The sequence below is a fragment of the Lynx canadensis genome, chromosome A2 (genome assembly GCF_007474595.2).
Source record: "Lynx canadensis isolate LIC74 chromosome A2, mLynCan4.pri.v2, whole genome shotgun sequence".
Taxonomy (NCBI): Eukaryota; Metazoa; Chordata; class Mammalia; order Carnivora; family Felidae; genus Lynx; species Lynx canadensis.
In genome coordinates this window covers 154,230,191-154,255,697 of record NC_044304.2, presented here as the reverse complement: position 1 = coordinate 154,255,697, position 25,507 = coordinate 154,230,191, and the positions used below count along the sequence as shown (strand labels likewise).

General features: G+C 42.7%; 1 protein-coding gene across 3 annotated transcripts in view; it reads right to left on the bottom strand.

Moving 5' to 3' along the window:
- TBXAS1 (thromboxane A synthase 1) overlaps positions 1 to 25,507 on the bottom strand; it is a 156,017-nt gene that overhangs the window by 119,111 nt on the left and 11,399 nt on the right. For 2 of the 3 annotated variants that reach the window (XM_030308556.1, XM_030308558.1), the window contains exon 2: positions 1,312 to 1,405. In XM_030308556.1, coding sequence (XP_030164416.1) covers positions 1,312 to 1,405 — 94 coding nt within the window. Of the gene's footprint in view, positions 1 to 1,311; positions 1,406 to 2,896; positions 2,990 to 25,507 lie in introns of all 3 variants that reach the window. The other variant, XM_030308557.1, reaches the window with a different exon arrangement.

Sequence of the window (25,507 nt, the reverse complement as noted above, 5' to 3'; positions counted from 1 at the left end):
AGGGACAAAAAGGAAGAGAAAAGAAAGGAGGAGGGAAAAGGACAGAAATAGCTATTGTTATCTGTCTGGTGTTGAGGGCCAGCCTTTCTGGGGGTAGGGGTGGGGAAATGCTAGAGACATGTTGAACAGATATGATCAGGATTGGCCCACACTTAGCCCTTCCTGTCTCTGGCTCAGCGGCCCTTCACACGCAGGACCTGTCGGCTCCTGATGTTGGGGCTGGTGGCAACACAGCCATGAGCTCGCAGATTAAACCATGTGGCTTCTGAGAAAACCCAATGAGGGAAAACAGAATACCCTTAGAAGATAGAGTCCTGGGGCTGTATCTACAAATGACTACTGGACATATCGACTTGCATGTCATTCTGGCCAAGGGTATCTCCCTGAACCAGCTGCCTTCCTGACCTTCTATTTCTGTCAACTCATGGCCGTTCTCCCTATTAACCTGGCTCAACACTTAGAGGCACTTAGCTCATTTACCTTGAATTCTCTACACCCAATTCATTCCAGGAGTCACTAACTTTGCCCCCAACGTCCTTCTTTTTTCACACGGACCACCTGGGCCAAGCCCTCACCGATTCACCTAGACTTAACCTAAATCTTCCTCCCTGCAGAGTCACCCTTTACTTCAAGGTCCCTCTCCTGCTTGAAAATGGTAGCACACTAGCCAGCCAGCCATCCCATTGCTGTCTCACACAGCTGCTTCCCCTAGTGCTCCCCCATCTTCAGCTTTTAGTAAGTCCAGGCTGCTCGTCAAGCTGTGCCTTGTTTTTCATTTAAGTGAGATCACACACATCGTTGCTCCCCACCTGGTTTGTGTTCTTGTCTTTGTGACTATTGTTCCTGCAGGACCTCCTACTCTAGGAAGTCCTCCAGTGTGATTCTAGCCCTGACAGATCTCCCTCTCCTCTGAAAGACACCACAGCTACCATCTCTCTTGCCCAGTCAAACCCTAGGGTACATCCTATCTCATGTTTAACACCATGATTTTATGTGTGCACTCAAGGGAAGAAGTAACTTCTGCTTCTTCCATATCCCAGGCCCTGGCACATTTAGACACTCAGTCAATGGGTTTTGGGGTGAATGGATGAATGAATGGGTGACAGGACTCACTGCGTGCTGATGAGTAATAAACAATGGATTGTTGTCATCATGTGAGAATTCGTTCAGTAGGGGAAGGCTCAACACACAGCGCCTTCACATATAGACCACCCCAGTGTAGGCGATGTAGATGGGAGCAGTGCTTCATGGGTAAAGTTGCCCTGGGCTCAGCATATCTTATGCTGGAAGACAATGGAAGGCTTCCCTTACCTGGCGGAAAAATGCCAAGTTTCCAACAAAAGGAGAAGGCTTGGGGTGTCTGATGCCCAGCTTCTCCAGTCTTGAAAACGCTGATGTGGAGTACCTGAGGGGAAAAGCAAAATTTAAAAACCAAGGACCTGAAGTTTTCATTCATACGTTGGCCCTGTTAGGAAACAGAATTACTGAGCTCTCCTCAGGGAAGGGTGGAAGGAGTGGTTTCTGGTTGACAGTGTCTAAGGACCAAAGAGGTAGAGACGTAGAGGCGAGTGAATGGAATAGAACCCAGGAAATTCCTCCTGATTGAGTGACAGGCTGGAGATTGAGGAATCCTAAAATGTCACAGTTAGAAGACAAGGTGATGCTGTGGTCTAAATGCCCCTTCCCCACCTAAAGTTTCCATCAATACATTGTTTTTAAAAATGTACCTCTCCCCAGTTCAGTTCCTTTGTCTCTACATCTACCATGGACAATTATCAGAAGGCAAAGCAGAGAAAAAAAAAAAAAAAGTAACAATGGCAAAAATAAGTTCCCTGTGCAAATTTGTGTTTTCCTGGTCAAAACGGACCCCTGCACATAATTTGTCCCTCATCACATTGCATGGACTAATAGAGAAGAATAAAAACCAGGAGGGAGAGAACACACCATGGAGATAAGACCTCATCTCCAACTGCTTATAACCCCTTTATGTCTTTGTTTTCATGTCCTGAAACCATATGGGAAGCATATTTTCTTAACCAAAAATCAGGAAACGTGGCCCGACAGATTTCTGTGCCACTTTCTAGGAGAAAGCAGCAGTCTGAGAAGTGCAGCGTAGCTGTCAAAACATTGGAATTACTAGGATATCTCACCAGTTTATGGGAACAGAGGGATAACACAGTTAAAGTCAGAACTGGCTTAGAAAAACCTGGACATATGGCTAAAATCCCTAATCAGCCAGCCAATTAGGTCAAAAGTTCAGTTAGTTCAGAAAAATTAATGAGTCAAACTGGGTGTTTAGCATCATGCAGAGATCAGCCAAATCTCAATTCAGGAGCAAGGAAAAATTTAGAACATATCATTACAGCCAAGCTTCCTGGGAGTACTAGAATTTAGACGAACAAAATGCTGCTCTAAAAATCATTCACTTATCATTAGAAAGATGGAATGTTCGTGGTAGTCTCTGACCTTCCCCCTTCCCACCTGTAGTCCAACAAGAAGCACTTAAAATACAAATTTTTCATCAAATATTCAGAAATTCAGGGAAAGGACAACCCAGCTTAAGTGCTGGTTTATGTTACTCTGAGCAATGGGTCTACTTTCAAAGTAGTCACAAGGGAGAACCAAGAATGGGGAGAAGTTTTCCACCATCTGGCTGCATTACTGGGTTTGAATGAGTTCCCAGGACATCACATGTAAGTCCATGTTCAAGTGTGATTACAGGCCGCACTTAAGAGCCACGTGTGAATTACACGGATCAGTCAGGCCATCATTCCTCTTCATTAGCTTGTGTACGAAAGGTCAACAGCATAGTGTGCAAAAGTTATTCGTTCAAGTAGACTAGGATATTTTAAATAATCCCCCTCACCCCAAAGAGGAAAAACCAAAGAAGACTTACCAGTGCACTTAACACTTCCCTCAGCATCCTTGAATCTGGCTTCTATCTTCATTTCTCTATCAGTTTTTGTGAATTATTTTCTAAATGTGATCTCTAATGGGTAGAAAGAGATATGTAGATCTTGGGCCACGTAATTACATCTTAATTTTTTAATTAGATGTCTTGATTGTCTAATTAAAGGACAAGAAGTCTGTGCCTAATTACACATGCTAATTATTATGCAAGTCCATGCCCTAATTATGTAACTCCACTTACAAAAATACTGCTTGTGTGTCTCTGCACAAAATTCAGACATTTTCAAACATATGGCATCAGCAGAGAATGTTCTGGACATAACCATAAACTTCACTTTGCAACGTGTACTCCAAGTATAGACTTGGGCCTCTTCAGCTGGGAATTGGCCAAAAGTTGCCATTAGTAACCAGAGTCCTCGTACCAGAATCAACAGGGAAGGATCACTGGCACCAGACTGCTGGGCAAAATTGCAAAGTGAGTTCCATTTGTCTTGCTTTCACTTCCTTCTCTGCATCCTTGTTTCATCCTTCCTGGTCCCAGGGTCCTCATGCTGCCCTCTGTCTGTCTCAACACACTCTCTGGACAATCCATGGACCCTAGCTGTTATGGGTTGAATCGTGTCACCCCCAAAAAAGAATAGTTGAAGTCCTAACCCCTGGTACCTCAGAATATGATCTTATTTAGAGATAGAGTGGTCGCTAATGTGATTAGTTAAGATCAGATCATACCCAAGTAGAGTGGAACTCTAATCCTTATGGCTGGTGTCCTTACAAAAGGACGGCCACGTGAAGACATGGAGACACGGGGAGAATTCCATCTGACAACAAAGGCAGAGATTGGAGTTAACACAACTACAAGCCAGGGAACACCAAAGATGGACAGCGAACCACCAGAAGCTAGGAAGAGGCCAGAAAGGATACCCCTTTGTAGGTTTCAGAGGGAGCATAGCCTTGCAAAAACCATAATTTCAGGGTCTGGCTTCCAGAACTGTGAGACAATGAATTCCTGGTGTTTTAAGCTCAGTTTGTGGTACTTTGTTATGGCAGCCTTAGGAAACTGATACACCAAGAATACCCATGAATGAGTTTCAGAGAATCAATGAAAAAATATCTTTAAAAAAATCTCCTCCTGCTACTCTAAAAATTGTCACCATGAAGGAAATTTCTTTTTTATGTCAAATTGTGCCATTAGGTCCTGTGCCATCAAAAAAGTGCAGGTGGCCTGGGATGCTACTGTGAAAAGCAAGTAGTATGCAGTTGTCATGCAGCCGCCATATTGTAGTATTCTTGTCTTTGATGGGAATTAATAAAAACATCCCTTATGATGATGGACATCTATCATTGTTTACCTTAAGGATACTTAAGTTGGAAAATGACATCAAAAAGTATATATAGTAACCTTAGATACCCTTCTCTGGTTTCATTTCACAACTGAAACAGTCATTTCTTGCTATAGCACACAAATTCCTGCACTGCCAGGGGTGTGTCTTCTACTACACCTTCTCAAAATAAATTGAATAATATGAATCATGTTCAAAATAAGATTCAATTTTTAAAGTCTAGAAGTTCCCCAGTATTTCATTTTCCCCGAGACAAAGCGCTTTCTTGATGGATTCCACAAAAGTGGTCAGCCTTTTGGTTAGCCAAAGAAGTCACTTGCGATAAATTGAGGAAATATTTTGATGAATCATGTATGAAAGAGATAGTCAAGCTGATTGAGGTTTGGAGCAAGAGAAGACAGTCAAGTGATGGCCTGCCCTCCAGGATTTCCCTCACTGAATATCTTAAGCAGCCACAGAAGACGTGGTTTCTCTCTTGTGTGCTTCCGGGAACCGCTAGCAACTTGGTTCATCCATTATGTTCTCAACATTACTATTGAAGAATTTCTACTTGGTGAGATTCAGGTCTGTTGATGTGTTTTTGAAATGCTGAAATATTCCTTTGGCAAATAACACATCTCCTGGGATAAAAATCGTGATTCTCCAGTGAAGCCAGGTAACCCCACCTGTCCTGCTCTTTGGAGAAGAAAAGCCCTTTGTCATGGTTACTCGACGCTTGTGACATGTATGGCCATCAGAGGACTTGCCAGCAATTCCATTAAAATTGTGGCCACATTGGAAACATTAGAAACAAGGCCTTAAATTGTTGCCTTCTCAAAAGGTTTTAAGACACGGGAGCAGAGTGTTTGCCAACTTTGACAGAGATTTGGGCAAAAAAACCACTACAACTATTAGACAAAGCCTACTTTCATTTTACTGTAATTCTTTCTAGTTTTTTCTGTGAGGATTTTTTTCTGTTTTTGAGATTACATTCTCTATAATGTTTTCCTATTTCTATTTCTCTATATTTCTACTTTTAAACTTGATATAAGGGAAGAAATCTCTGTATTATTAATCCTTTATGAATATTATTTTTTGAAAATGTTATTAATTTATTTTAAAAAGAGAGATTGAGAGAAAGAGCATGAGCAGGGGAGAGGGGCAGATGGAAAGAGAGAGAATCTTAAGCAGGTTCCATGCTCAGCATGGAACCCTATGTGCGTCCCAATCTCACGACCCTGGGATCATCACCTGAACCAAAATCAAGAGTCAGATGCCTAACCGACTGAGCCACTCAGGTGCCTGTGAATATTATTTTTATGGCTGCAGAATATTCCTCTTGTGGACATATCATAATTTACTAAATTATTCTTATTGGTAAATATTTAGGGTGTTCTTGATTTTTTTTAGCTGACTTAAGGTCTGTTACTACAACGAATATCTCTGTGCATCAACCTTTTCTAGCACTTTATGCATCAAGCTTTTCTAGACCTGAAATCCATGAGTGACCGGATTCAAATATTGGTACACAATGCTTTCCAGGAAGTTTGTCCCAGTGAGTCTCACTGGCAGTGTATCCATCTCACCAAATGCTCTCATAAAATTTTCCCCCCTTTTTTAGACACATCAATGTATCTTGATGTCTGCATTTCTTGGATTATGGGGGGCGGGGAAGAGAGAGAGGATGAGAATATTTTGCCATCTCTTTTTCTCTAATTTCAAAAATGTCTCCCACCTTTGAAATTCTTCCCTTCTCCCCTCATTACTACCATAGCTGATCCAGGTGGCAGGCATAATCGTGCCACACCAACTGGTTAAATAATTAATTGGAAAATGAGCAGTCATTGATGGGTGACTGTAGGTTGACTCCAAGCACACATTTGGGTAGGGAAACGAAGATAAGCAGATGAATTCTGAATGGGTTTTTGTTTGTTTGTTTGTTTGTTTGTTTTTTTAAGAAAATAACTCTCTACAGGCTGGTTAGTTGATTTTAAATTGTTTCCTTCTCCTTCCTTGCCCCATTAATACTACAGAAACTGTAAGTAGAAATTGCATCAGCCGTGCCTCCAGGCAGGAGCTCCTTAGAAATACTGAGTTTCTCCCGCGTCAGGCTCTGGGCTGATGGCTCAGAGCCTGGAGGCTGTTTCCGATTCTGTGTCTCCCTCTCTCTCTGCCCCTCCCCCGTTCATGCTCTGTCTCTCTCTGTCCCAAAAATAAATAAACGTTGAAAAAAAATTTTTTTAAAAAAAGGGGCGCCTGGGTGGCGCAGTCGGTTAAGCGTCCGACTTCAGCCAGGTCACGATCTCGCGGTCCGTGAGTTCGAGCCCCGCGTCGGGCTCTGGGCTGATGGCTCAGAGCCTGGAGGCTGTTTCCGATTCTGTGTCTCCCTCTCTCTCTGCCCCTCCCCCGTTCATGCTCTGTCTCTCTCTGTCCCAAAAATAAATAAACGTTGAAAAAAAAAAAAAAAAGAAATACTGAGTTTCTAGATGAGGTCACCCCAGGTCCCCTGTTAGCACCTCATCTCTGTTCAGCATCTTCGTGGTCAGTCCCCTCTCCCAGAACCCGCTGCCCCAAGACCATGCTCTCAGCTTGTCCTCAGGGCTGGAAACCATCTAGTGCACATTCATGTCTCCATTAGTAGTAGTTAGATTATCTACTAAGATACAACCTACAAACCAGAATGTTCATTTACTAATCTGTCAGAGTAGGTATCCTTTTCCAGGAACAGGAATCTGATGTCCCTCCTCAGAGCCCCTCCCCTCCTAGTACTTGAGAAGCCAAATCAATCATCAGAGTGTTGAGTCAGGTTCTATAATGAGAGGTGGCTCGTTAGAAGAGGCATGTCACTGGGACCCTGGTAAAATAATCCTGCCCTAATGCCGAGCACATCCCTATAAAGGTTTGGCAATGAGACAGTGTGCTTGCTGTCCCACCCACCTTTCCCCACTGATTTGTAGTGCCGCCTCTATCACACTCCTTAGTACTAGAGGTGCCTGGTTCTATTTTAATCCATTTGTCTGGCTTATGGCAATGCCTCACTATTTTAACTATTACAATTCTGTATTACTTTTTAATATCTTACTTTCTCATATTAGTTTTAGAATTAACTAGTCTAGTTTGATGAACTAATCTGCTGAGATTTTTTTTATTGGAATTGCATTAAATTTATAGAGTATCAACATTATTACAACATTGAGTATTGATTCTGTTGTCTCTGTCCTTCAGTAACATTTTATAATTTTATGCACAAGAATATCTCTTTGCCATTTACATATGTTGGTTATTGATATTGCTCATGTGTAGGAACACTGTTTTTTATGCCAATCTTGTAATCAGTGATCCTTCTAAATTTTCTTGTTAGTTCTGTGGGATTTACATGTGGGATATCTGATTTCTTATGCTGACAATCATGTTTTATGCAAATAATATCAGTTTGTTCTATTTCTTTCTAATCATTTTGTTTCACTTTTCATTTTATTTTCTTATTACATTGGCTGGGACCTCTAGTACAGTGTTTAAAAGAAGCAATAAAAGAGAGCATCTTTTTCATATTCTTGATTATAGGAATGTGTCTAATGTTTCAAACTCAAGAGTGAGATTTTGCTGCAGATTTTTTACAGATATCCTTTATTGGGTTAAGGACATTTTTTTTCTATTCCTCATTTGCTTAGAAAAGTTTTTCTTAGTTAGTCTTGCTATATAGGCTTATCTATCTTATTAATCTTTTCAAAGCACCAAGTTTTGCTTTTATTGATCCTTTCTAGTTTTTTGTTTGTTTGTTTTCTATTTCACTATTTGTTTAGCATTTTTTATTATGGTCCACCTTCTGTTTTCTTTGGGTTTACTCTTTGTTCTTTGTTTCTTTGGGTTTTGTTTATCTGTTTTAGTTTTTTAAGTTAATAATTGTAATTCACTTATTTTTAGTATTTAAAAAAAAAATAAATGCATTTAAGGCTGTAAATCCTCCTCTAAATGCTTCTTTACCTGCATCCCACACATTCTGAAATGTAGTGCTTTCATTGTCTGATAGTTCCATTCTAACAGGGAACTTCTGAATATAAAATGTGCTATAAGATGGACACAAGCAAAACTCAGAGGGAAGTATTTTTGAATTATAAGACTTTCCTATTGTTTTTCATTTCTGCCCAGCCTTACCTATAAGATTTACTAAGTAAAATTCCTTATAATTTGTTCCAAAAGACCCAGAAAAGGGAACTGCTTAAAGTCCTCACTCCTCTAGGGGAAAAGAAAATAAATGAGTACTGAATAAATACATAAGTATCTGACTGATACTTTCCCTAGTAATGTAAAAACCACAAAAGCCTACTCATTTCAGTCATTAGCCTGACAACAGCTTTGTCACAACACAAGAAAAATACATTTATACAGACATACGATCATATAAGTCATATAAAGGTAGAAATCAATATTATTTTCACATTACTGATTTGGAAATTAAGTCATAAGGAGGTTACAGAAGGCACTTAAGTGCTGCTAAGCAATTGAGTCAGAATGAAAACCAGGTCTGCCACATTTCAAACAGGTGCTGGTATCCACTAACTCCACTAACCTGTTCCTTTCCATCCTCTAGGCTAGGATGTTGTGGATAAGCCACCACATGAGAACACACAGAGAATATGCTGAGAACAAAGGCAGGTTTATTAGAAACCAAAGGTATAGTAATAACAGATACTAATGAACTGATGATCATGATGAGAGATATATTTTGTCTATCTAAAAGCCTCACTTGTGTTTCTTACCCATCTCTTCCTCAGAATTCTCAACTATGTCTTCTTTCAGTTGTGTTGCTTTCTCCCGTTCTCCTGGATCATTCCTGTCTGGATACAAACGTATTGCAGTGTCTTCCATCATAAAGGAAAAAGGCAAACCCCTTTGATTCCAGTCATTGCCTTCTTTTTCGTCCTTCCTTGAGAGTAACATCCTTTGAAAGCATTATCTAGACTTGTTCTCTCCCCTTCTATACCCCTAGTCTCTTCTCCACCTGTTCCAACTATGTTTTTTGTACCCACCACTATATTGGGATTGCCCTTGTCAAGGTCATTCATGATTCTTATCTTGTCAATCCAATGATTTCTTGCCAATCTTTGTACTTGACCTCTCAGTAGCATTTGACACAAATCAACACTTTCTTCTTCCTGAAACACTCTCCTCCTCTTGCTCCCTGTTGGCATTCCTCCTACTACAGAGGCTGCTCCTCAGTGTCTTTGCTACCTCCTTTCCTTCTAATAGTCTCACCACTTTGCATACCATCTATACATCAATAACTTCCACATTTCTGGGGTGTCTGGGTGGCTCAATCGGTTAAGTATCCAACTTTGGCTCAGGTCATGATCTTGTGGTTTGTGAGTTCGAGCCCCACGATGGGCTCTGTGCTGACAGCTCAGAGCCTAGAGCCTGCTTCAGATTCTGTGTCTCCCTGTCTCTCTCTCTCTGTGCCCTTCCCCTGCTTGTGCTCTGTCTTTTCTCTCTCAAAAATAGGGAAACATTAAAAAAAAATAACTTCCACATTTCTATCTCTAGTTCCATTCTCCATTCTCTCCACTAAACTCATCTTTATACAACTGCCAAATTGGTTGCACCCTTTTAATGTCTATTAGGCATTTTAAACTTAACATATCTAAATCTGAGTTCAATTTTCCCCCTAAATTTCATCCTGCCTAGTCATCTCTATGTCACGATTGCAACCACAATCCACCCATTGCTCAAGCCACAAACATTTGAGGCATGGTCAAGTGTGTAATTGTTTAATATATGACTACCCCTTTTAGTTGGAGAATTATACATCTCCACCCCATTTACATTAGGCTTGGTTATGTGGCTTTTTTTTTTTTCCTTTTTTGCCAACTGAGCGTGAACAGATACAACATGAACCACATCCAAGCAGAAGTCAAGAGAGCAGCACACGGTGAACCATTTATTTTTCCCTCTGCCATGAGACCCCTAGTCTCCCAGGTGAGAGCTTTCCTGAAGTCTGGGTCCTGTAATAAAGATGAGGAGGAGCAGAGCTGAAAGTGATCCATGCTAGACATTTAGTGTGAGCAAGAAATAAATATTTGTTGATGTAAATCACCGAGATTGGAGGCAGTTGCTGTCCATGTGAAACTTACCTGAAGCTGACTGATATTAGACCTGTTTTATCCTTCTCTTTCATTTTTCATACTTTACAATCTATTGGCAAATCCTTAGATTTTGCTCCTTCAATTAGCTCCTTCTCCATAACTGCTCACTTCTCTCCATCTACATTGCTTCCACCCTGGTACAAGCCCCATAGCAGGGCTATTTGCTAGTATCTAGCAAATGCATTTACCCTTTGACCCATCAAATTCACTTCTAGGAATTTGTTCTACCCGCATCCTTGAACATATACAGAGGTATTCATTTCAGCATTTTTACAACATCAAAAGACTGGAAACAACCTAGATGTCTGTCAGTTTGGGGCTCCTTAGATAAATCATGATGCATCCATTTAATAATATACTATGCAACAAAGATGGAAAGTTGTTAACATACAATATTACACATTGTCGGTGTTTAAATTTCCCCAAGTGTCTCATAATTTTTCTTTTATAGTACATTTGTTGAATGAGGATCTAAATAAATTCTATGTGTTGTAATTGGGTCAGATGCCTCTTGAGTATCTCTAAGTCTCTAAATTCCCCTCAACCCCCCCCGCCCACCTACCTTTTTCCCTCTTGGATTTTTTATAAACAAAACAGGTTGTGTCTTGTAGAGTCTCCCATAGTCTGAATTTCAATAGTTGCATATTCCATGGTGTAGTTTAACATGTTCTTCAGTCCCAGTCTGGTAGTCTGATCTAAACCACTGGTTCCTGAATTTGCACACTGAGGAGCTTCAGAATATCCTCATGTTTATGTCCTACTCCCCACCCCCCATGGTGACTTAATTATGTAGGGTGTGACTTGGGCTTTGGAATTTTACAAAGATCCTCCATTGACTGCAGTGTTCAAAGCCTGATCCAGAGGCTTTTTCTGTCAGACTGCACTATAGGAGATTGATGATATCTATTTTTCTCTGTTATTTTGATCTTAGGACTTGTGAAGATTGTCACCTAGATCCATTAATTCATTAGGAGCTGCAAAAGGGTGATATTCCTTCTGCACTGTTAGCTGGAATAATTCTGAATTTACCCTCATCTGCTATGGTTATAGCAGTTCATATAAGAAAAGTAGGATCAGTGCTTGAGTCTTTCCTTTTATTGTTAGTTTTCAAAATAATGAGTTGATTGTATAACATCGTACAGTAGTAACTCCTGTTATTTTTGTATCATTTTGAATTCATGGGTTTAAGTATATTTGATATGTTTTGATCCATTGTAATGATTGCTTTATTCATCAAATTGTCCCATCTTTGGCTAGTGGGACCACATATAAGTTTGCTCCTGAGTACTTTTGATAGAATGTCTTTCTTGCTTTCTGAAATGTCAAGATGCTTCAGGTTCATCTTGTACATTTCTTGCCCCAGACCTAGATTAGCCACTTTCCCAAGAAGCCATGGTTCTGTTTAATGGAAAATGCTATCTGGGGATCATAATAAGAGAAGACTTTTCACTGTACCTCTTGGTGATACTTCATGATACCATTTTGATACTTCAGTCACATGAATGCCTATGCAAAAACGTGAATAGAGCTTGAAACTTTTAAATTAAATCCTCTATACTTGGAATTATTTTAAATGTAGAGTGATACCTTACAAAAAAAAATCAATATGGTGAATACTATCAAAAAGTGAAGGACATTTTTAAAGTTGGTTCACACCCAGCATGGAGCCCAACATGGGGCTTGAACTCAAGATCAAGACCTGAGGTGAGATCAAGAGTCAGACACTTAACTGACTGAGCCACCCAGGCACCCCAGGTGAAGGAATTTTTTAAAAGTAAGCTTTCCCAACTGTATTAGTTTCCTATTGTCATTATAACAAATAACCACAAACTTAATGGTTTAAAACAAAACAATGTATTATCTTACAGTTCTGGAGGCCAGCAATCCAAATGAATCTCACTAGTCTAAAGTTAAGATGTCAACAGGGCTGGTTCTTTCTGGAGGCTACAGGGGAGTATTGGTTCTTTGTTTCCTTGGCTTATGGCCACATCACTCCAGTCTCTACTTTCAGTCACCATATTAACGTCTCTGATTCTGACTCCTCCTGCGTTCCCCTCATAAAGGCCCTCATGATTACATTTAGGACCCACCAGGGTAATTCAGTACACCCTCCCTATCTCAAGATCCCTAATCGCATCCTCAAAGTCCCTTTTGCCAAATAAAGTGGCATTCACAAATTCCAGGGCATAGAACATGGACATCTTTGGGAGTCATTATTCAGTTACCACACCAACTTATATTTCTATAAATATAACCTATATTTATGTATACACCCTGACTTTATTTTGGAGTGTGCCTGAAAAGGGGAAGTGCCTGGGTGGGGACCATGAGATCATCAGGGCTTCCTGTTTAGAGAGAACTGGATGGTACATCTGCTTGGGGGTGGGAGGAGGCAAGCCCAAGGCTCACATGACATTAAGCCTTTGTCTCAGGCACCAACCGCTGAACTAAGCTTTACTGGCCCTCCCGACTAAACAGCCAAAATATACGTATTTTAAAGAAAATATTACAATTTTTTTAAACAAATAATATGTCATCCAGTTGATGGCTATTATAGCACAGAGCTAACTTTTTTCATTTCTATCCCAACTTTTCGGAGCGGGAGAGTCCATTGAGGAAATAAATCTCTAAACTCAGTCATTTGTATAACATCTTTACAATTTCTGCCGTGTCTGCAAATGTCCTATGCTATTACTTGCTTACCAATTTCCTTTCAATAAACTTAAGTGCATTTATTTCAAAAGGAAACCTTATGTCATGACCATAAATGAAAACTATTACCGCTTCCATAAATAAGAAGTAACGGTAAAAATCAACACTATACCGTGGAAAAATTTTTAAGCCTGTGAACCCCCTAAAAGTTCACACGGATGGTCCATAGGCCACTGCTGGGAAGACCCGGCTCTTGAGGACAATCTGAGCAGGCCACATGTTTTAGTGTGCTCTGTCTAGTTTGTCCCAGCTTAGCAGACAGCTTAACACCAGGCCCAGAGAACGATGAAAGACCTTTCTCAGAGCGCACGTGGAGAATTAGAGCAAATGAATCTTATTGTCCTGTATTTCTCTCTCTCAGTACTGAAGAGAGCTAGTCTGCTTTTCCCATTGGATTTATTCTAAACCGTGATAGTAGTTTACCCTCCCGAAGAGGTGAGGTCCTAGCAGTGAAGTGCTTTATCACTGTGAGGGCTAATGTTAACCGACATGTTACAAATGAAGAGTATCACTGGGTCGACACAGATTCACTGCATGTCTCGTTGCAGACACGGTGCTGGGTGCTAGGGACGCTGCAGGGACGTGGCACTTACAACCTAGTGGACCAGACAGGTTTTCCATGGCTAATGACAAGCAGTTAATTAAGCATTTACAGTATGATCTTTGCAGCAAAGAAGCATCCCATGGCTGTTGAAATGTATGCTTTGTAGTTTGCTAACTTAAGAGCACTCCTCCTGTCCAACTACTGGATGGAATTTGTCGCAGGTGAAAAAAAATGGCAAGCAGTCCTTAAGGTCGTTACTCCCCCTCAAGACTAGTTTGCAAGCAACAGGGCCCTCCCAAGGGGACCAATCTCCTGAAAACCATTAAGCCGAGGACGGAGGGATCAACACTGGCATGGATAACAAGAGCTGTGTCACCATAGCAGGTGAGGGCACTGGAAGAGACTGCTGCTTTGGAAGGGCTGGTAAACCAGGAGGCCAGACAGAGGGAGCAAAGGGGGTACACTGAGTGGGCCCTGCTATCCCAGGATTTCCAATGCCTGTCCCGCCCCCAGAAAACCCACCAGTGGGGACTAATTGGCACCTCTGGGGCTGAGGCAGCAAAGGGCGTGGAATCGGAGTTGGTGGTTAGGAAGGGAGAGGGGCTCGGTGAAGACGCCTCTGCCTCTGCTCCCCGATTCTGCCCCACATCACAGTTGGCCACAGACAGATTCTGTGAGCAGGCCTTGCCCTTCTGCATCAGGGAGAAGTAAGGAGAATGATGAAGTAGCACAGAGAAGTTTCACAAGGTGGAAACACATACAACCTAGCTTTCTATTTTAAAAATAGAGCAAAGCCATTGAATTTTGTCATAAAATCGGTTAAGTGATATTTATGAAACACTTCCGGATTTTTTTTAAAGTGTTGGTTGTATGACTGAATTTAACTAGACTGAGCCCCCCGCCACAGACACGCCGGAAAATACAATGACAAGTATCTGATCTTAGCCAAAAGGCCGAGAAGCGATACAATGACAAATATAAATGCAGCATAAAATCTTCCCCTGAAACCTCTTTTCTAGCATGGAGAAGGAAAAAAAGGACTAATGGCTTAATGCATTTAAGAAGCACAACAGATGAACATAAGGGAAGGAAAAATAAGATAAAAACAGAGAGGGAGGCAAACCATAAAAGACTCTTAAATACAGAGAACAAACTAAGGGTTGCTAGAGGGGAGATGGCTGGGGGGATGGGCTAAATGGGGGATGGACATTAAGGAGGGCACTTCTGGGATGAGCTTTGGATGTTATATGTAGGTGATGAATCACTAAATTCTACTGAAACCGTTATTACACTATGCATTAACTAACTTGAATTTAAATAGATAAAAAATATATTCATAATAAATATTTTTAAATAAAATATTTAAAAATTTTTATGGTATTTAATTTTATAAATTTTAAATACAGATCTACTTATATATAATTTTATGTGTTTATCTATTTGAAAATTAAATGCTGGGCCTTGAATTCCTCATGCGTCCGGAGGCCGTAAGCCTGGACGTGGCCTCCTCCAAAGCCCCTGCCTCATTCTGCTTCCCCCAGAAGCTGGCGAATATGGCTCTTGAGAGGAAAAAAGCAAACTCCCAGGTTTCTTACAAACTCCTGTCAAGAAAGAATTTTGCTTCGGTGAACTCCTCTCTTCTCAGTCCCCCCACCGCTGATTCCGCAGCCCTGCCCATAAGAATGAGGTTCTCAGCAGTGAGAACACAGGCAGCTTCTAGATCTACAAACACAAGTCACCCACGACGTATTTTTGCAGTGGCGGAAAAAGAACTAGGTTGCCCCAGTTCGGCAGGAGCATCACGGTGAGACAATTTAAAAGACTCTTGTTCCTCCTAGACAGGTAAGGGTCCAGGCCAGAGCTGAGGGTTCATCTCTCTCTCTCTCCATCTGCCAATTAGTAGACTGGGCCTCACTGATAATTGTGCTCTCAAGGTAGTGGCTTGTTTAAGTAATTGATGATGTTTGTCCTCACTAGGGAATCTTAGCACATCAAAAGATGTTGAGAAAGCCAAAATTCACCTAGAGTCTGAATTAATCACTTTGTCAAGCACAACAAAGGCTGTCTTGCTTTGCTAATAATCCCAAATGAGGTAGCAACCCTCGGTTAAATAAGGAAACTGTGGTGTCTGTAATTAATATTTCAAAGGGCTCAGACTGGCTTTTTTTACTCTATTTTTATGAGAGCACAGCGAAATGCATGCAGAGCAGGAAGAGTGAGGCCTGACTTCACTGGCTTCATAGAAAAAGATTTGGGGGCTTTTGTTAACCGCAGGGTCAATGTGTATGGCTGAGCCTGGGCCAGAGGAAGTTAGTCCCAAGCACTTCCTCTTGCCCAGGCTTGGCTTCTGGAGTGCCACCGAACACCTCCCCTTTCCCCCCGCTTCAGCCGCTTCAGCCTTTCTGGGCTCACGTCAGAACCCACCTGCCCTTCAGCCTGCTCTCTGGCCAACTCTCTGACCTCAAATTGGCTCTCTTCACCTGACAACGCAAACTTCCCCAGCCTCCCCACAGGCCCTCACTGCCCTCTGCCTCCCTACCTCCCAGACCCCCACGCCAGCCCAGGTCAGCCCTGGCATCCAGTCACACTGAAGCCCCGACTCAAGATCATGCAGCACAGGTCAGAGCCCCAGGATCCTGCAGGTCCAGGATGGAAGGCTGAACACGTTGCTGTGTTGGCCTGATTCCAGCTGCGTGGCCGTCTCTAAAAGAACATTGACGCCCCCAAGGCCACTTGTTAGCCGATGAGCGGGATGAGGGGATGGGGTCTGGCAGCCACCCAATTCAGTTCGGCGATCCTTACAGACTGTGGATACCATACAAAGGGTGAGTAAGACACATCTCAGCCCCCAGAGAGCCTACATTCTGGAGATCAAATGGGAGGGAGGGGATGGGATTTCCCTTGGACTTGGGTGAGCCCTGATAACTAACTGCCTTCTAGTTACTTCTTATCTTACCTACTAACTCCCCAGTTAGAAACCTCAGTGTCATCTTTGATTCTTTCCATCAGTCTTCGTCTGCTACCAATCCTCACATACTGGCAGTTCGGCTTTCAAAACATCTCGAATGTGTTCTCCTTTCTTCTAACTGGCACTGCACGACTTCAGCCAACACTGTCTCCCTGGGGCATGGACTCTTCATTGGTGTCCTGAAATGGCCTCCCAGCCTCTGGTTTCTCTCTTCATCCGCCAATCTGCTATCCACACCAATGCCAGAAGAATCTTGGTAACGTGCAAATCTGACCATGTTGTGGCCCAGTTCAGAGTTCTTCGTTGGCTCCCTGTCACCAAATACTAAACTCCTTTATTTGGCACACAGGGCCTTGGATGATCTGGCCCTGGACTGACTCTTCAGTGTCATCCCAAGTGGTCCCTTCCCCTGCCTTTAGACTCCAGCAATCTTGCATGACTTGGACATTTCTAGTTATACCAGCGTATTTTACCCTTCCAGGCTTTTACCCATGCTCTTCTCCAGGGCTTGGACTGAGGTGAGGCAAGTGAGGCATCTAGGGTGCAACATTTAATGAGGCACTCACTTCCAGGGATGTGCAAATGCCAACCCAGCTCTTGTATGACCCTGAGAGTGAATGCCTCCTTAAATCTTGTGTTCCAGATGCCTGTTTTCCTCACCCTGGTCCCAGCACACTCTTCTCTGCCTGTTGGTGTCTGCCCTCTTCCACTACCTGGAAAGTCCTAACCATTCTTCAGGCTCTGCTAGAGGGCTACCTCCTCCAGGATCCCACCCAGAATAGAGATGTTCTCCTTGGCCACCAGCTCCCTAATGTGGAGGGGTTGCAAATGAAGAGCAGGAAAGCTCAGTATATTGTTTGTGAGAATATAATCCTGTCTAAGTTCTTTATTTACTGTACCTGGTTCTGTTTCTATCATGCGGACTTAGTCATCTGTATTTAATCCTTTTGTTTTTATGAAGTCCTTAAAGAACCCTTTAGATGTTGTTGTGAAAAGGAGACATCTGCCTTGAGTGAACCCTAACAGACAATTAAATTAGAGCGCAGAGAGGGCAGAGGGGGCTACTCTTGTCTCTGTGTCCTGCATAGTAATAGCGAACAATTACGGAATGTTTCCCATGGGCCAGGAGCTGTTCTAAGTGTTTTGCTTTTATTAACTTATTTATTCCTCTCCACACTCTGTGCAAGAGGTGCTACTTGGATCATCCTCATTTTTCAGATGGGAAAACTGAGGCTCAGAGAGATTAAGTAACTCACCCAAGGTCACACAGCCAGTAAGCAGCTGAGCTGTCTGGTTCTGGAGTCTGTGCTTAAGCTGGCAGCCTCCGCAGTCTGTCATGTTACATTTGCAGAGCAGCAGATTGCCTGGAGCCCAACCTGTCTTACAAGCCCTGCCCTCCTCACTTCTGTGGGTTAAGGACTCTGAGACCCCTGCTAAAAGGCAGATGCCATCCACAGGACTCTGTCATCCCCTGGGATCAAATCAGTTGATCAAATCAGCCAGTCAGTCAGCAGAGCCACAAGACTTGATATAAGGACAGGTAAACTTAAAGTGAAGACTGGCCTGGGCAGAGTGGAGGCCAGCTGAGTTTCGATATGTCTGAGTAGCCAGGGTTGATACACAGGGGCATTGGGTATTGGTACAGAAGGATTCTGTTCTTTTGTATCTTGCCTAGTAGGCATTCAAAAAATACTTGCGAATTGGATGTGAGGTTATGTCTTCATAAACCCAGCCAATATTCCCATCTTTCTATCGCGTTGTGACCTGTCCAATAGCCTAGAACAGGCCAGGGAAACCCAATTCTGTCTCCCAGCTTAGCAAATGGCTTAAAATGCTTAGGCAATCGAAATAACGAAAGGATATTGTGTGTTTCAAAAATATTTAGAATTCCATTGTATCTTGTTTGTTACTGTAATCCCCAAATCTTTGCATTGACCTAAATCTTAGCAAGCTGACTCTTTGGTCTTTGCTCATCTCTTAGCCATAATGCTCAAGTGTAGGTCCAACTGGAAATTGCATGAAAAAAAGGCAGAAGGCAATAGCTCCAGTCTAAAATCACTGAGAGTGTCAATGCCCTTTGCTCATCAGCTCTTAACCCTCCGAGCCCTGGTTCAGATGTGCAGACCTACGGAATCAGCCTGACCTTCGCCATCAGGGGAACTGCCTGCCACATCACTCGTGCCACAGTGTGAATAAATTTAATTAAAGTACATCTGTCATCCAAAGTTTCACCATGGGTTTTTCAAGTCAGTTACTGAGCCTTGTAAAATCTGTAAGCTCTTCTCTCCTATGATGAGGTATTGAAACAAGATTTGGTTGTTCCATTCTTCATTCCATAAAGATGTATCTAGTGCCTGCTCTGTGCCAAGCACTATGCCAGATGCCATCACACTGTACCAAGAGAATACGTAGGCCTTCTTGGCTTTTACTGAAGAGTAAGATCGGGGCAGTTGCCAACTGAGGAGAGTGAAAATGGATGGAGAGCCTTCAGAAAGCACATGGCTAATGATAGCTAACATTTCCTAAGCACTTGCTATGGGTCAGGCATCGTACCAAATGCTTCGTGAACATTGTGCCCTTTCGTCTCCACCCACATCCATGTTATGTCCACTATGTAGATGGGGAAACTGAGACTGAAAGCTGGCCCCACGGATGCAGCCCAGGCTTGATCTGACTGATGGAATGGCCTGAGCCTCCATCCAGGCCACTGATGTGTCTGCTTTGGCCCAACAAAGCTGATAAGAAAAAGGAGACTACAAGAGTCTCCTAGGAACAAAAGAAAAGAGAAGCACCACAAACTGGGGGCTTATAACCATAGAAATGTATTCTCTTGCAGTTCTGGAGGCCAGAGTCTGAAATCAAGGTGTCACAGGGCCATGTTCTCTGAGACTCTAGAAGAGGATCCTCCCTTGCTCTTCCTAGCTTCTAGAGTTTCTGGCAATCCCCAGAGTTCCTGGCTTACAGCCACTCTCTCCAACTCTGCCTCCACTGTCACATGGCTTCCTCCCTGTGTGTCTTAGTCTTCATATCACCTTCGTTCTGCCTGTGTCTGCATCCAGTTTCCCACTTCTTATAAGAACATCAGTCATGGATTAGGGCCCACTCGAACCCACTGTGACCTCATCTGAACTTCAGTGCATCTGCCAAGACCCCATTTCCAGCTAAGGCCACATGCTAAGGTCCCAAGTGGACATGAATTTTGGGGGAACACTACTCAACCCAGTGCAAAGACCATCAGAGCTGTCAGCAGACCTGGAAAAAGCCTGAAGAGAGTAACCGATATGTGTATATTGGTGCGGAGGGGTGTTCCATGCCATCCTGGGACAGAAAAGATGATACAGAAAGAACCTGATCCTAATGAAAGAAGACAGTAATTCAAAAACGTTTTTCCCTAGCTCATTCTGAATGCCATGCTTTGTTTTTTTGCCTACTGGGGTGTGGGGACTCTTTTGGTATTTATGATTACATTAGCTCATCTATATTTAGTTGTTTTACTCAGCACACCCATTTTATAGAGAAAAAGGAAATGAAGTTTTGGCTGATTATGGATTACAAGAGCACTTGCAATTCGGATTTGCCAGCAACTTCGTAGAGGACAGTGTGCACAAGTGTATGACAGGGAAGAGCGTGGAAGTGAGTTAAGTCTCCTTTTATCTTTGAAACCCCAAGTGAAATTCACCCTGTGTAACAGGCCTTGCGATACTGGGATATGCCCTTTCTTCTTATAACCACCAGCCAGCACCAAGGGGTAGTTTCTGGAAGGGCAAGAGATAATCCTAAAACATATATATATATATTTTTAAGAACACAGTAGGCCTTAGCACCCATGAGAATATTTAAAGCAATTCTAGAACTATTTATGTTTTCAGCCATAGCCATTTCTTGGCATAACAGCATCCATAAATTCACTGCGCAGCATAGAACAATACATTTATCCTAAACAACACAGCTCCCAATCTGCAAGGGTGTCCCCTGGTTATAATATATTTCAGGATAGGGTGGACACACTAGGTTTTCCATATTTAGGCTTCTTTGGGTCTTCTGGACTTGGGCAATGCCTCCCTTCCATCTTGCTTTTCCTGACTGAAGTTGGGCCCTCAGTGTGTTAGCTACTCACTTCCCCACCTGATCCCCTGAATCAATATTTGCTGTTCTCAGTGTATGCTCCAGCTCAGTCATCAGCCCACCCCTGACCTCCATTGTCTGTTCACCTAGAAATACCTGGTCACATCCCCGGGCTCCGTTCAGGTCCAGCCTGCACCCCTACTCTGAGCTCGTGACCCCATGGTAATACTCTTGGTGCTAGTTCATCACTCCACAGCTAAGACCACCGCAACCCTCCATGTCAGTGTCTCGGCTGCCAAAGTCCTCATCGATGTCCATTCCTTTTTTTTTTTTTTTTTTGAGATCATTTTTTTCACTTACAGTAAAAATCCAAGTGTCCAATAGCTTTAAGGTTTTGTTTGTTTGTTCTTCGTTTGTTTTTATTTTTGTTTCTTATTTTGTTTTGTCTTGTTACTCGTGGCCTCTTTCTGCTTCGCCAGAGATCAGGACCCAGACATGAAATCTTGGAGCATATGGTAGATTGAATCATTGCTTCCAATTTTTCACACCCTCCTTGTTTCAGAATTCTATATCATCATCCTTTTTTGATGTCTTTTAAGTACCTCCCTCCATGGTGGGCGGAGTCTTCTTCCTCCTCATTAATGTTAGGCTTGGGCATGTCACTTGGCTTATCCAAAGAAATATGGGCAGAAATGACAGTAAACCACTTCCAGGCTGAGGCCTCAAGAGACATTATTTCCTCTAGCATCTTTTGCACTCCTGTGATCTGTCAGGTGTAGAGCTTTTCCCCAAGTATCCTCTTCATCCTGGGCCCCATTACAAACACATATGAAGTAGATCTGAACCCCACCCACAGCCTAAAACAGAGCCACCCCAGCCACCCCACAGACTGTGAGACAAATAAATGATATTGTTTGCCAATGAGCTTAGAGGGGTTTGTTATACGGCACTGCAACAATGGCTAATACAGGTCAAGTCACTTGACTTCTCTACACATTCATTTCCTCAACTATAAAATGAGGCCATTGGATTATAATCAAGGTGCTTGGCCTTTTTTCTACCCCTGCACTGCTGAGGTCTCTGGAATATACCCAACGGTAACAGAGACTAAATGTGTCAGAGTAAAATACTACAAATCACTAGAGAAAGAGAACAATGGGGAAATGTTAATTCCCTTTAGGAGTGGCCATGGAGAGAGTCATTTCAGTGGGGCTGAAGGGCAAATGGGAGGGGAGAATGTGAGCAAGTGTGGGATCCTCTTTCTAGTCTTTTGGCTGGAAAGAGAAGGATGGGTGGAATGGTAGCTGAGTGGAACACACAAAAAAGAGGTGGTTAGTTGATTGGTTGGTTGGCTGGCTGCCTTACTTGCATATAAGACAAGAGGGATTTGATTCTGCAGAGACACATTTATAATGTCATAATTAAGGGATAACAGAGGTAAGGGCTTAGACAGGAGTGTGCAGGAAATGAAAGGTCTGGTCTACAAGAGAGAGAGTGGAGGAAGACATACCAGGATTTGTGTGCTGATTTGATATGCATCACTGACACTTCCAATTCTCAAACGCATGGGCAAGGCAAGCGTCAACCAATGAAACAAAGGCCAAATGGCAAAAAGAATTGTGCGGTTACTGTTCAACTCAGAGGATACATGTAAATTTTGTCACAGGAAAATCTTAAATTTTTCTGGAAAGCAAATGGGCCTAAAGCTTGGTTTATAGAGCACTTTTCAAGAAACAGACTTTTTTTTTTAAACACCTAAACTAAGAGATAAACAATTGCCATCAATAGACTAATAATAACATATGGATGTAAAATATACTGGAATTTGAAATTTATTGGATTTGAGATTTATTGGAAATTGAAGCTCAGAAAGGCAGCTGACATCTCAACCTTCTTCTTGAGAGAAAAGTCCATCCTCTTCTCAATTGCCTTCCTTCCTAATTGCTTCGAAACCTGCTGCATTCTGGCTTCTGTCCCCATCACCCCATTAGTGACCATCTCCAGTATCACCTAAGACTTCTTAGTTGTTAAATATCACAGGCATTTTTCAGCCTCATCTTACCTGTTCAGGGTCAAAAGCAACCTAGTGATGTAAGCCCACGATCATTCAAAATAAGACCACTAGTTTGAAATGCAGCTCTCCACCCTTTTCACTTTTATGCATTCCTAAATATCATGGGAGAGTTCTGAACAGTGCTAGAACTAATTAATAAATTAATAGAAACAAAAACAAAATCATGATCTACCTACCCAGCATCTACATAATTACGGCTGAGTATAAGCCTGCAGTTAATAGGTAACAACTAGCTAACACTTATTGAACACTACTGGGCCGGGCAAGTCTACTCCATGTCTTAACTCACTTAATCTTCCAAGCATGCTATGAAGCCAGTACTGTTACTATCCCTATTTTACAAAAGGGGACCCTGAGACATAGAGACCTTACCAACTTGCTTACGCTTACAAGGCTGGGCAGAGTTTGAATCCAGGCAGTCTGACTGCGGGCTCAAACTCTGGATCACTGCACAAATGCAGAAAGGCAGCCATGAGTGAAGTGGTTTTTAGTTAGTTTTTAAAGACAGTATTGGAGAACTGACACACTGGTGAAGTTCTTGGGAGTCATTTGCTTTCCTAAATGGGTTCCCCAGTCACCTTTGCACTGTGATTTTGTTTAGCAGTCCTTCCCTTATAAATAGTGCAGAGATGACCTTCACCCACATCTCAGGCTAGGCTGAATTATAGAGACATAATCTTTTATTAAGATCCAGAGCTCAGGGTGCCTGGGTTACTTAGTCGGTTAAGTGTCTGACTCTTGGTTTCCGCTCAGGTCATGACCTCATGGTTTGTGAGTTCAACACCCGCATCAAGGCTCTGTGCTGACAGCGCAGAACCTGCTTGGGATTCTCTTTCTCTCCTTCTCTCTCTGCCCCTTCCCTACGCATACTCTGTCTCTTTCTCTCTCAAAATAAATAAATAAACTTTAAAAAAAAGGATCCAGAGTTCGATTCGATGACATTTTGTTATATAACAAGTGAGAATTGTAGCTGGTCGTGGTGGAATGCAGCCAGAAACAAATGGAAATTCTCTATGATAATATTCATAGCAGCAAAGAGCAGCTGACATGTATTGGGTGTCTATATATGCCAGGCCCATGCCACACAAAATTCTGTGTTATTATCTCTCAGTTTGGTTTGGCTCAACAAAAAAGTGAGTGCCTGTTATGCATAGAAATGTATTGAGTGGCCCAAGCACGATACTGGGTACTTGAAGCAAAAGCTGTGTAAGACCCAGTCCTGCCTCTGGGAGCTCACCTTAGATAAGTGGAAAGTGAGAGAAGGGACCAGGTGCAATGGGGCCAGGAGCACAGGGAATGCAGAGGCTCTCACTTGAATGAAGGAGAGAAGGGAATGGATGGTAAACAGCGTGGTGTATGGAAGAAAGTGTGAGCACCAGAAAGGGGAGTGCCAGGTGAGAAGCAATGGAAAATGAACATGCAGAGTGGGAAGTAACCAGGTCAGAGAGAGCCTCGGGGGTGCTAGGCCAGGGAGACTTCATTCTGGGGGCAGGGAGGGCCATGGAAGGGTTTTACGCAGGAGAGTGGTGAGTTCCTGTGGTGTTATTCTGGCTGCAGAGTTGCAGGACAGATTCGAGGGACCCAGGCAGGAGGCAGGGAAACCAGTTAGGAGACTATTCCAGCCAAGGGATGCTCTTGAAATCCTGGACTACAGGGGGGCCTGAGTGGCTCAGTCAGTTGAGTGTGTGACCCTTGATTTCGGCTCAGGTCGTGATCCCAGGGTTGTGAGATCCAGCCCCACATTGGGCTCCTCACTGAGCATGGAGTCTGCCTAAGATCTCCTCTCTCTCTCTCTCTCTCTCTCTCTCTCTCTCTCCCTCTCCCCCTCTGCCCCTCTCCCCCTCTGCCCCTCTCCCCCTCACTCGCACTCTCCCTATCTCTCTCAAAAAGGAAGGAAGGGAGAGAAGGAGGGAGGGAGGGAATCCTGGACTACAGTGGTAGAAGAGCAGAGAGAGAGGAAAGAACGATTCAAGGACCACTTAGGAAACCAGACTGGCCAGAATATGGATTGACTGGCAGGTAGGGGTGAGTGAGAGCTGGCCTAGGTGGCCAGTTGGAAAGGTGCCATATGCTGAGAGGCAGGGACTGCCAGCCTTCTCTTATTAATGAGGAAACTAGTGAGGATGGAATGATTTGCCCAAGGTCATCCAGAAGAAAAAGTGTGTCTGTCCTACACTGTAAAGACCTAGCTGATTTCCACGGCACCATATTTCTCCTGAGAACTTCCCAATGAACTTCCTTTACCATCCCTCTTATCGTGAGATGATGCTACCAGTTTTGGTCACTCTCTGTTTACAAACAGAGTTCAAACCCTTAAATGTATAAGTGACTATGCTTTACAATGTTTACGGCCTGAGGTCCCCAGATACCTATTGACTTGTGAAGGTAGGAAGGGGGTACATGAGATGTTTTCCATATTTCAAAGGGCCTAATGTAAATCATGCATTTATTGACAATAAGATTGTGCGGGTTACCTAAAATGCCAAGTTTTTTTACCTTGGAGTGGAATAACTTGGTACACTAATGCTGGTTATCTCATTGATCAGCTGTTCTCATTGGCAGAGCTACTATCATTGTCTTTGAATGATTAAAATGGGAAAATCAATCAATCATTACTTAAATATGCATTGTTATCTAGACAATGGGACCTATGGGGAAGTAATATAAACAGAGGATGCTGGAGAAGAGTTTAGATAGCATTGCTTTAAGCTGTGAGGATTAGTGTTCAATAGAACAGGGTAAGAGGAAGTGTGTGTCCTTTGATGCCTCTCTGCA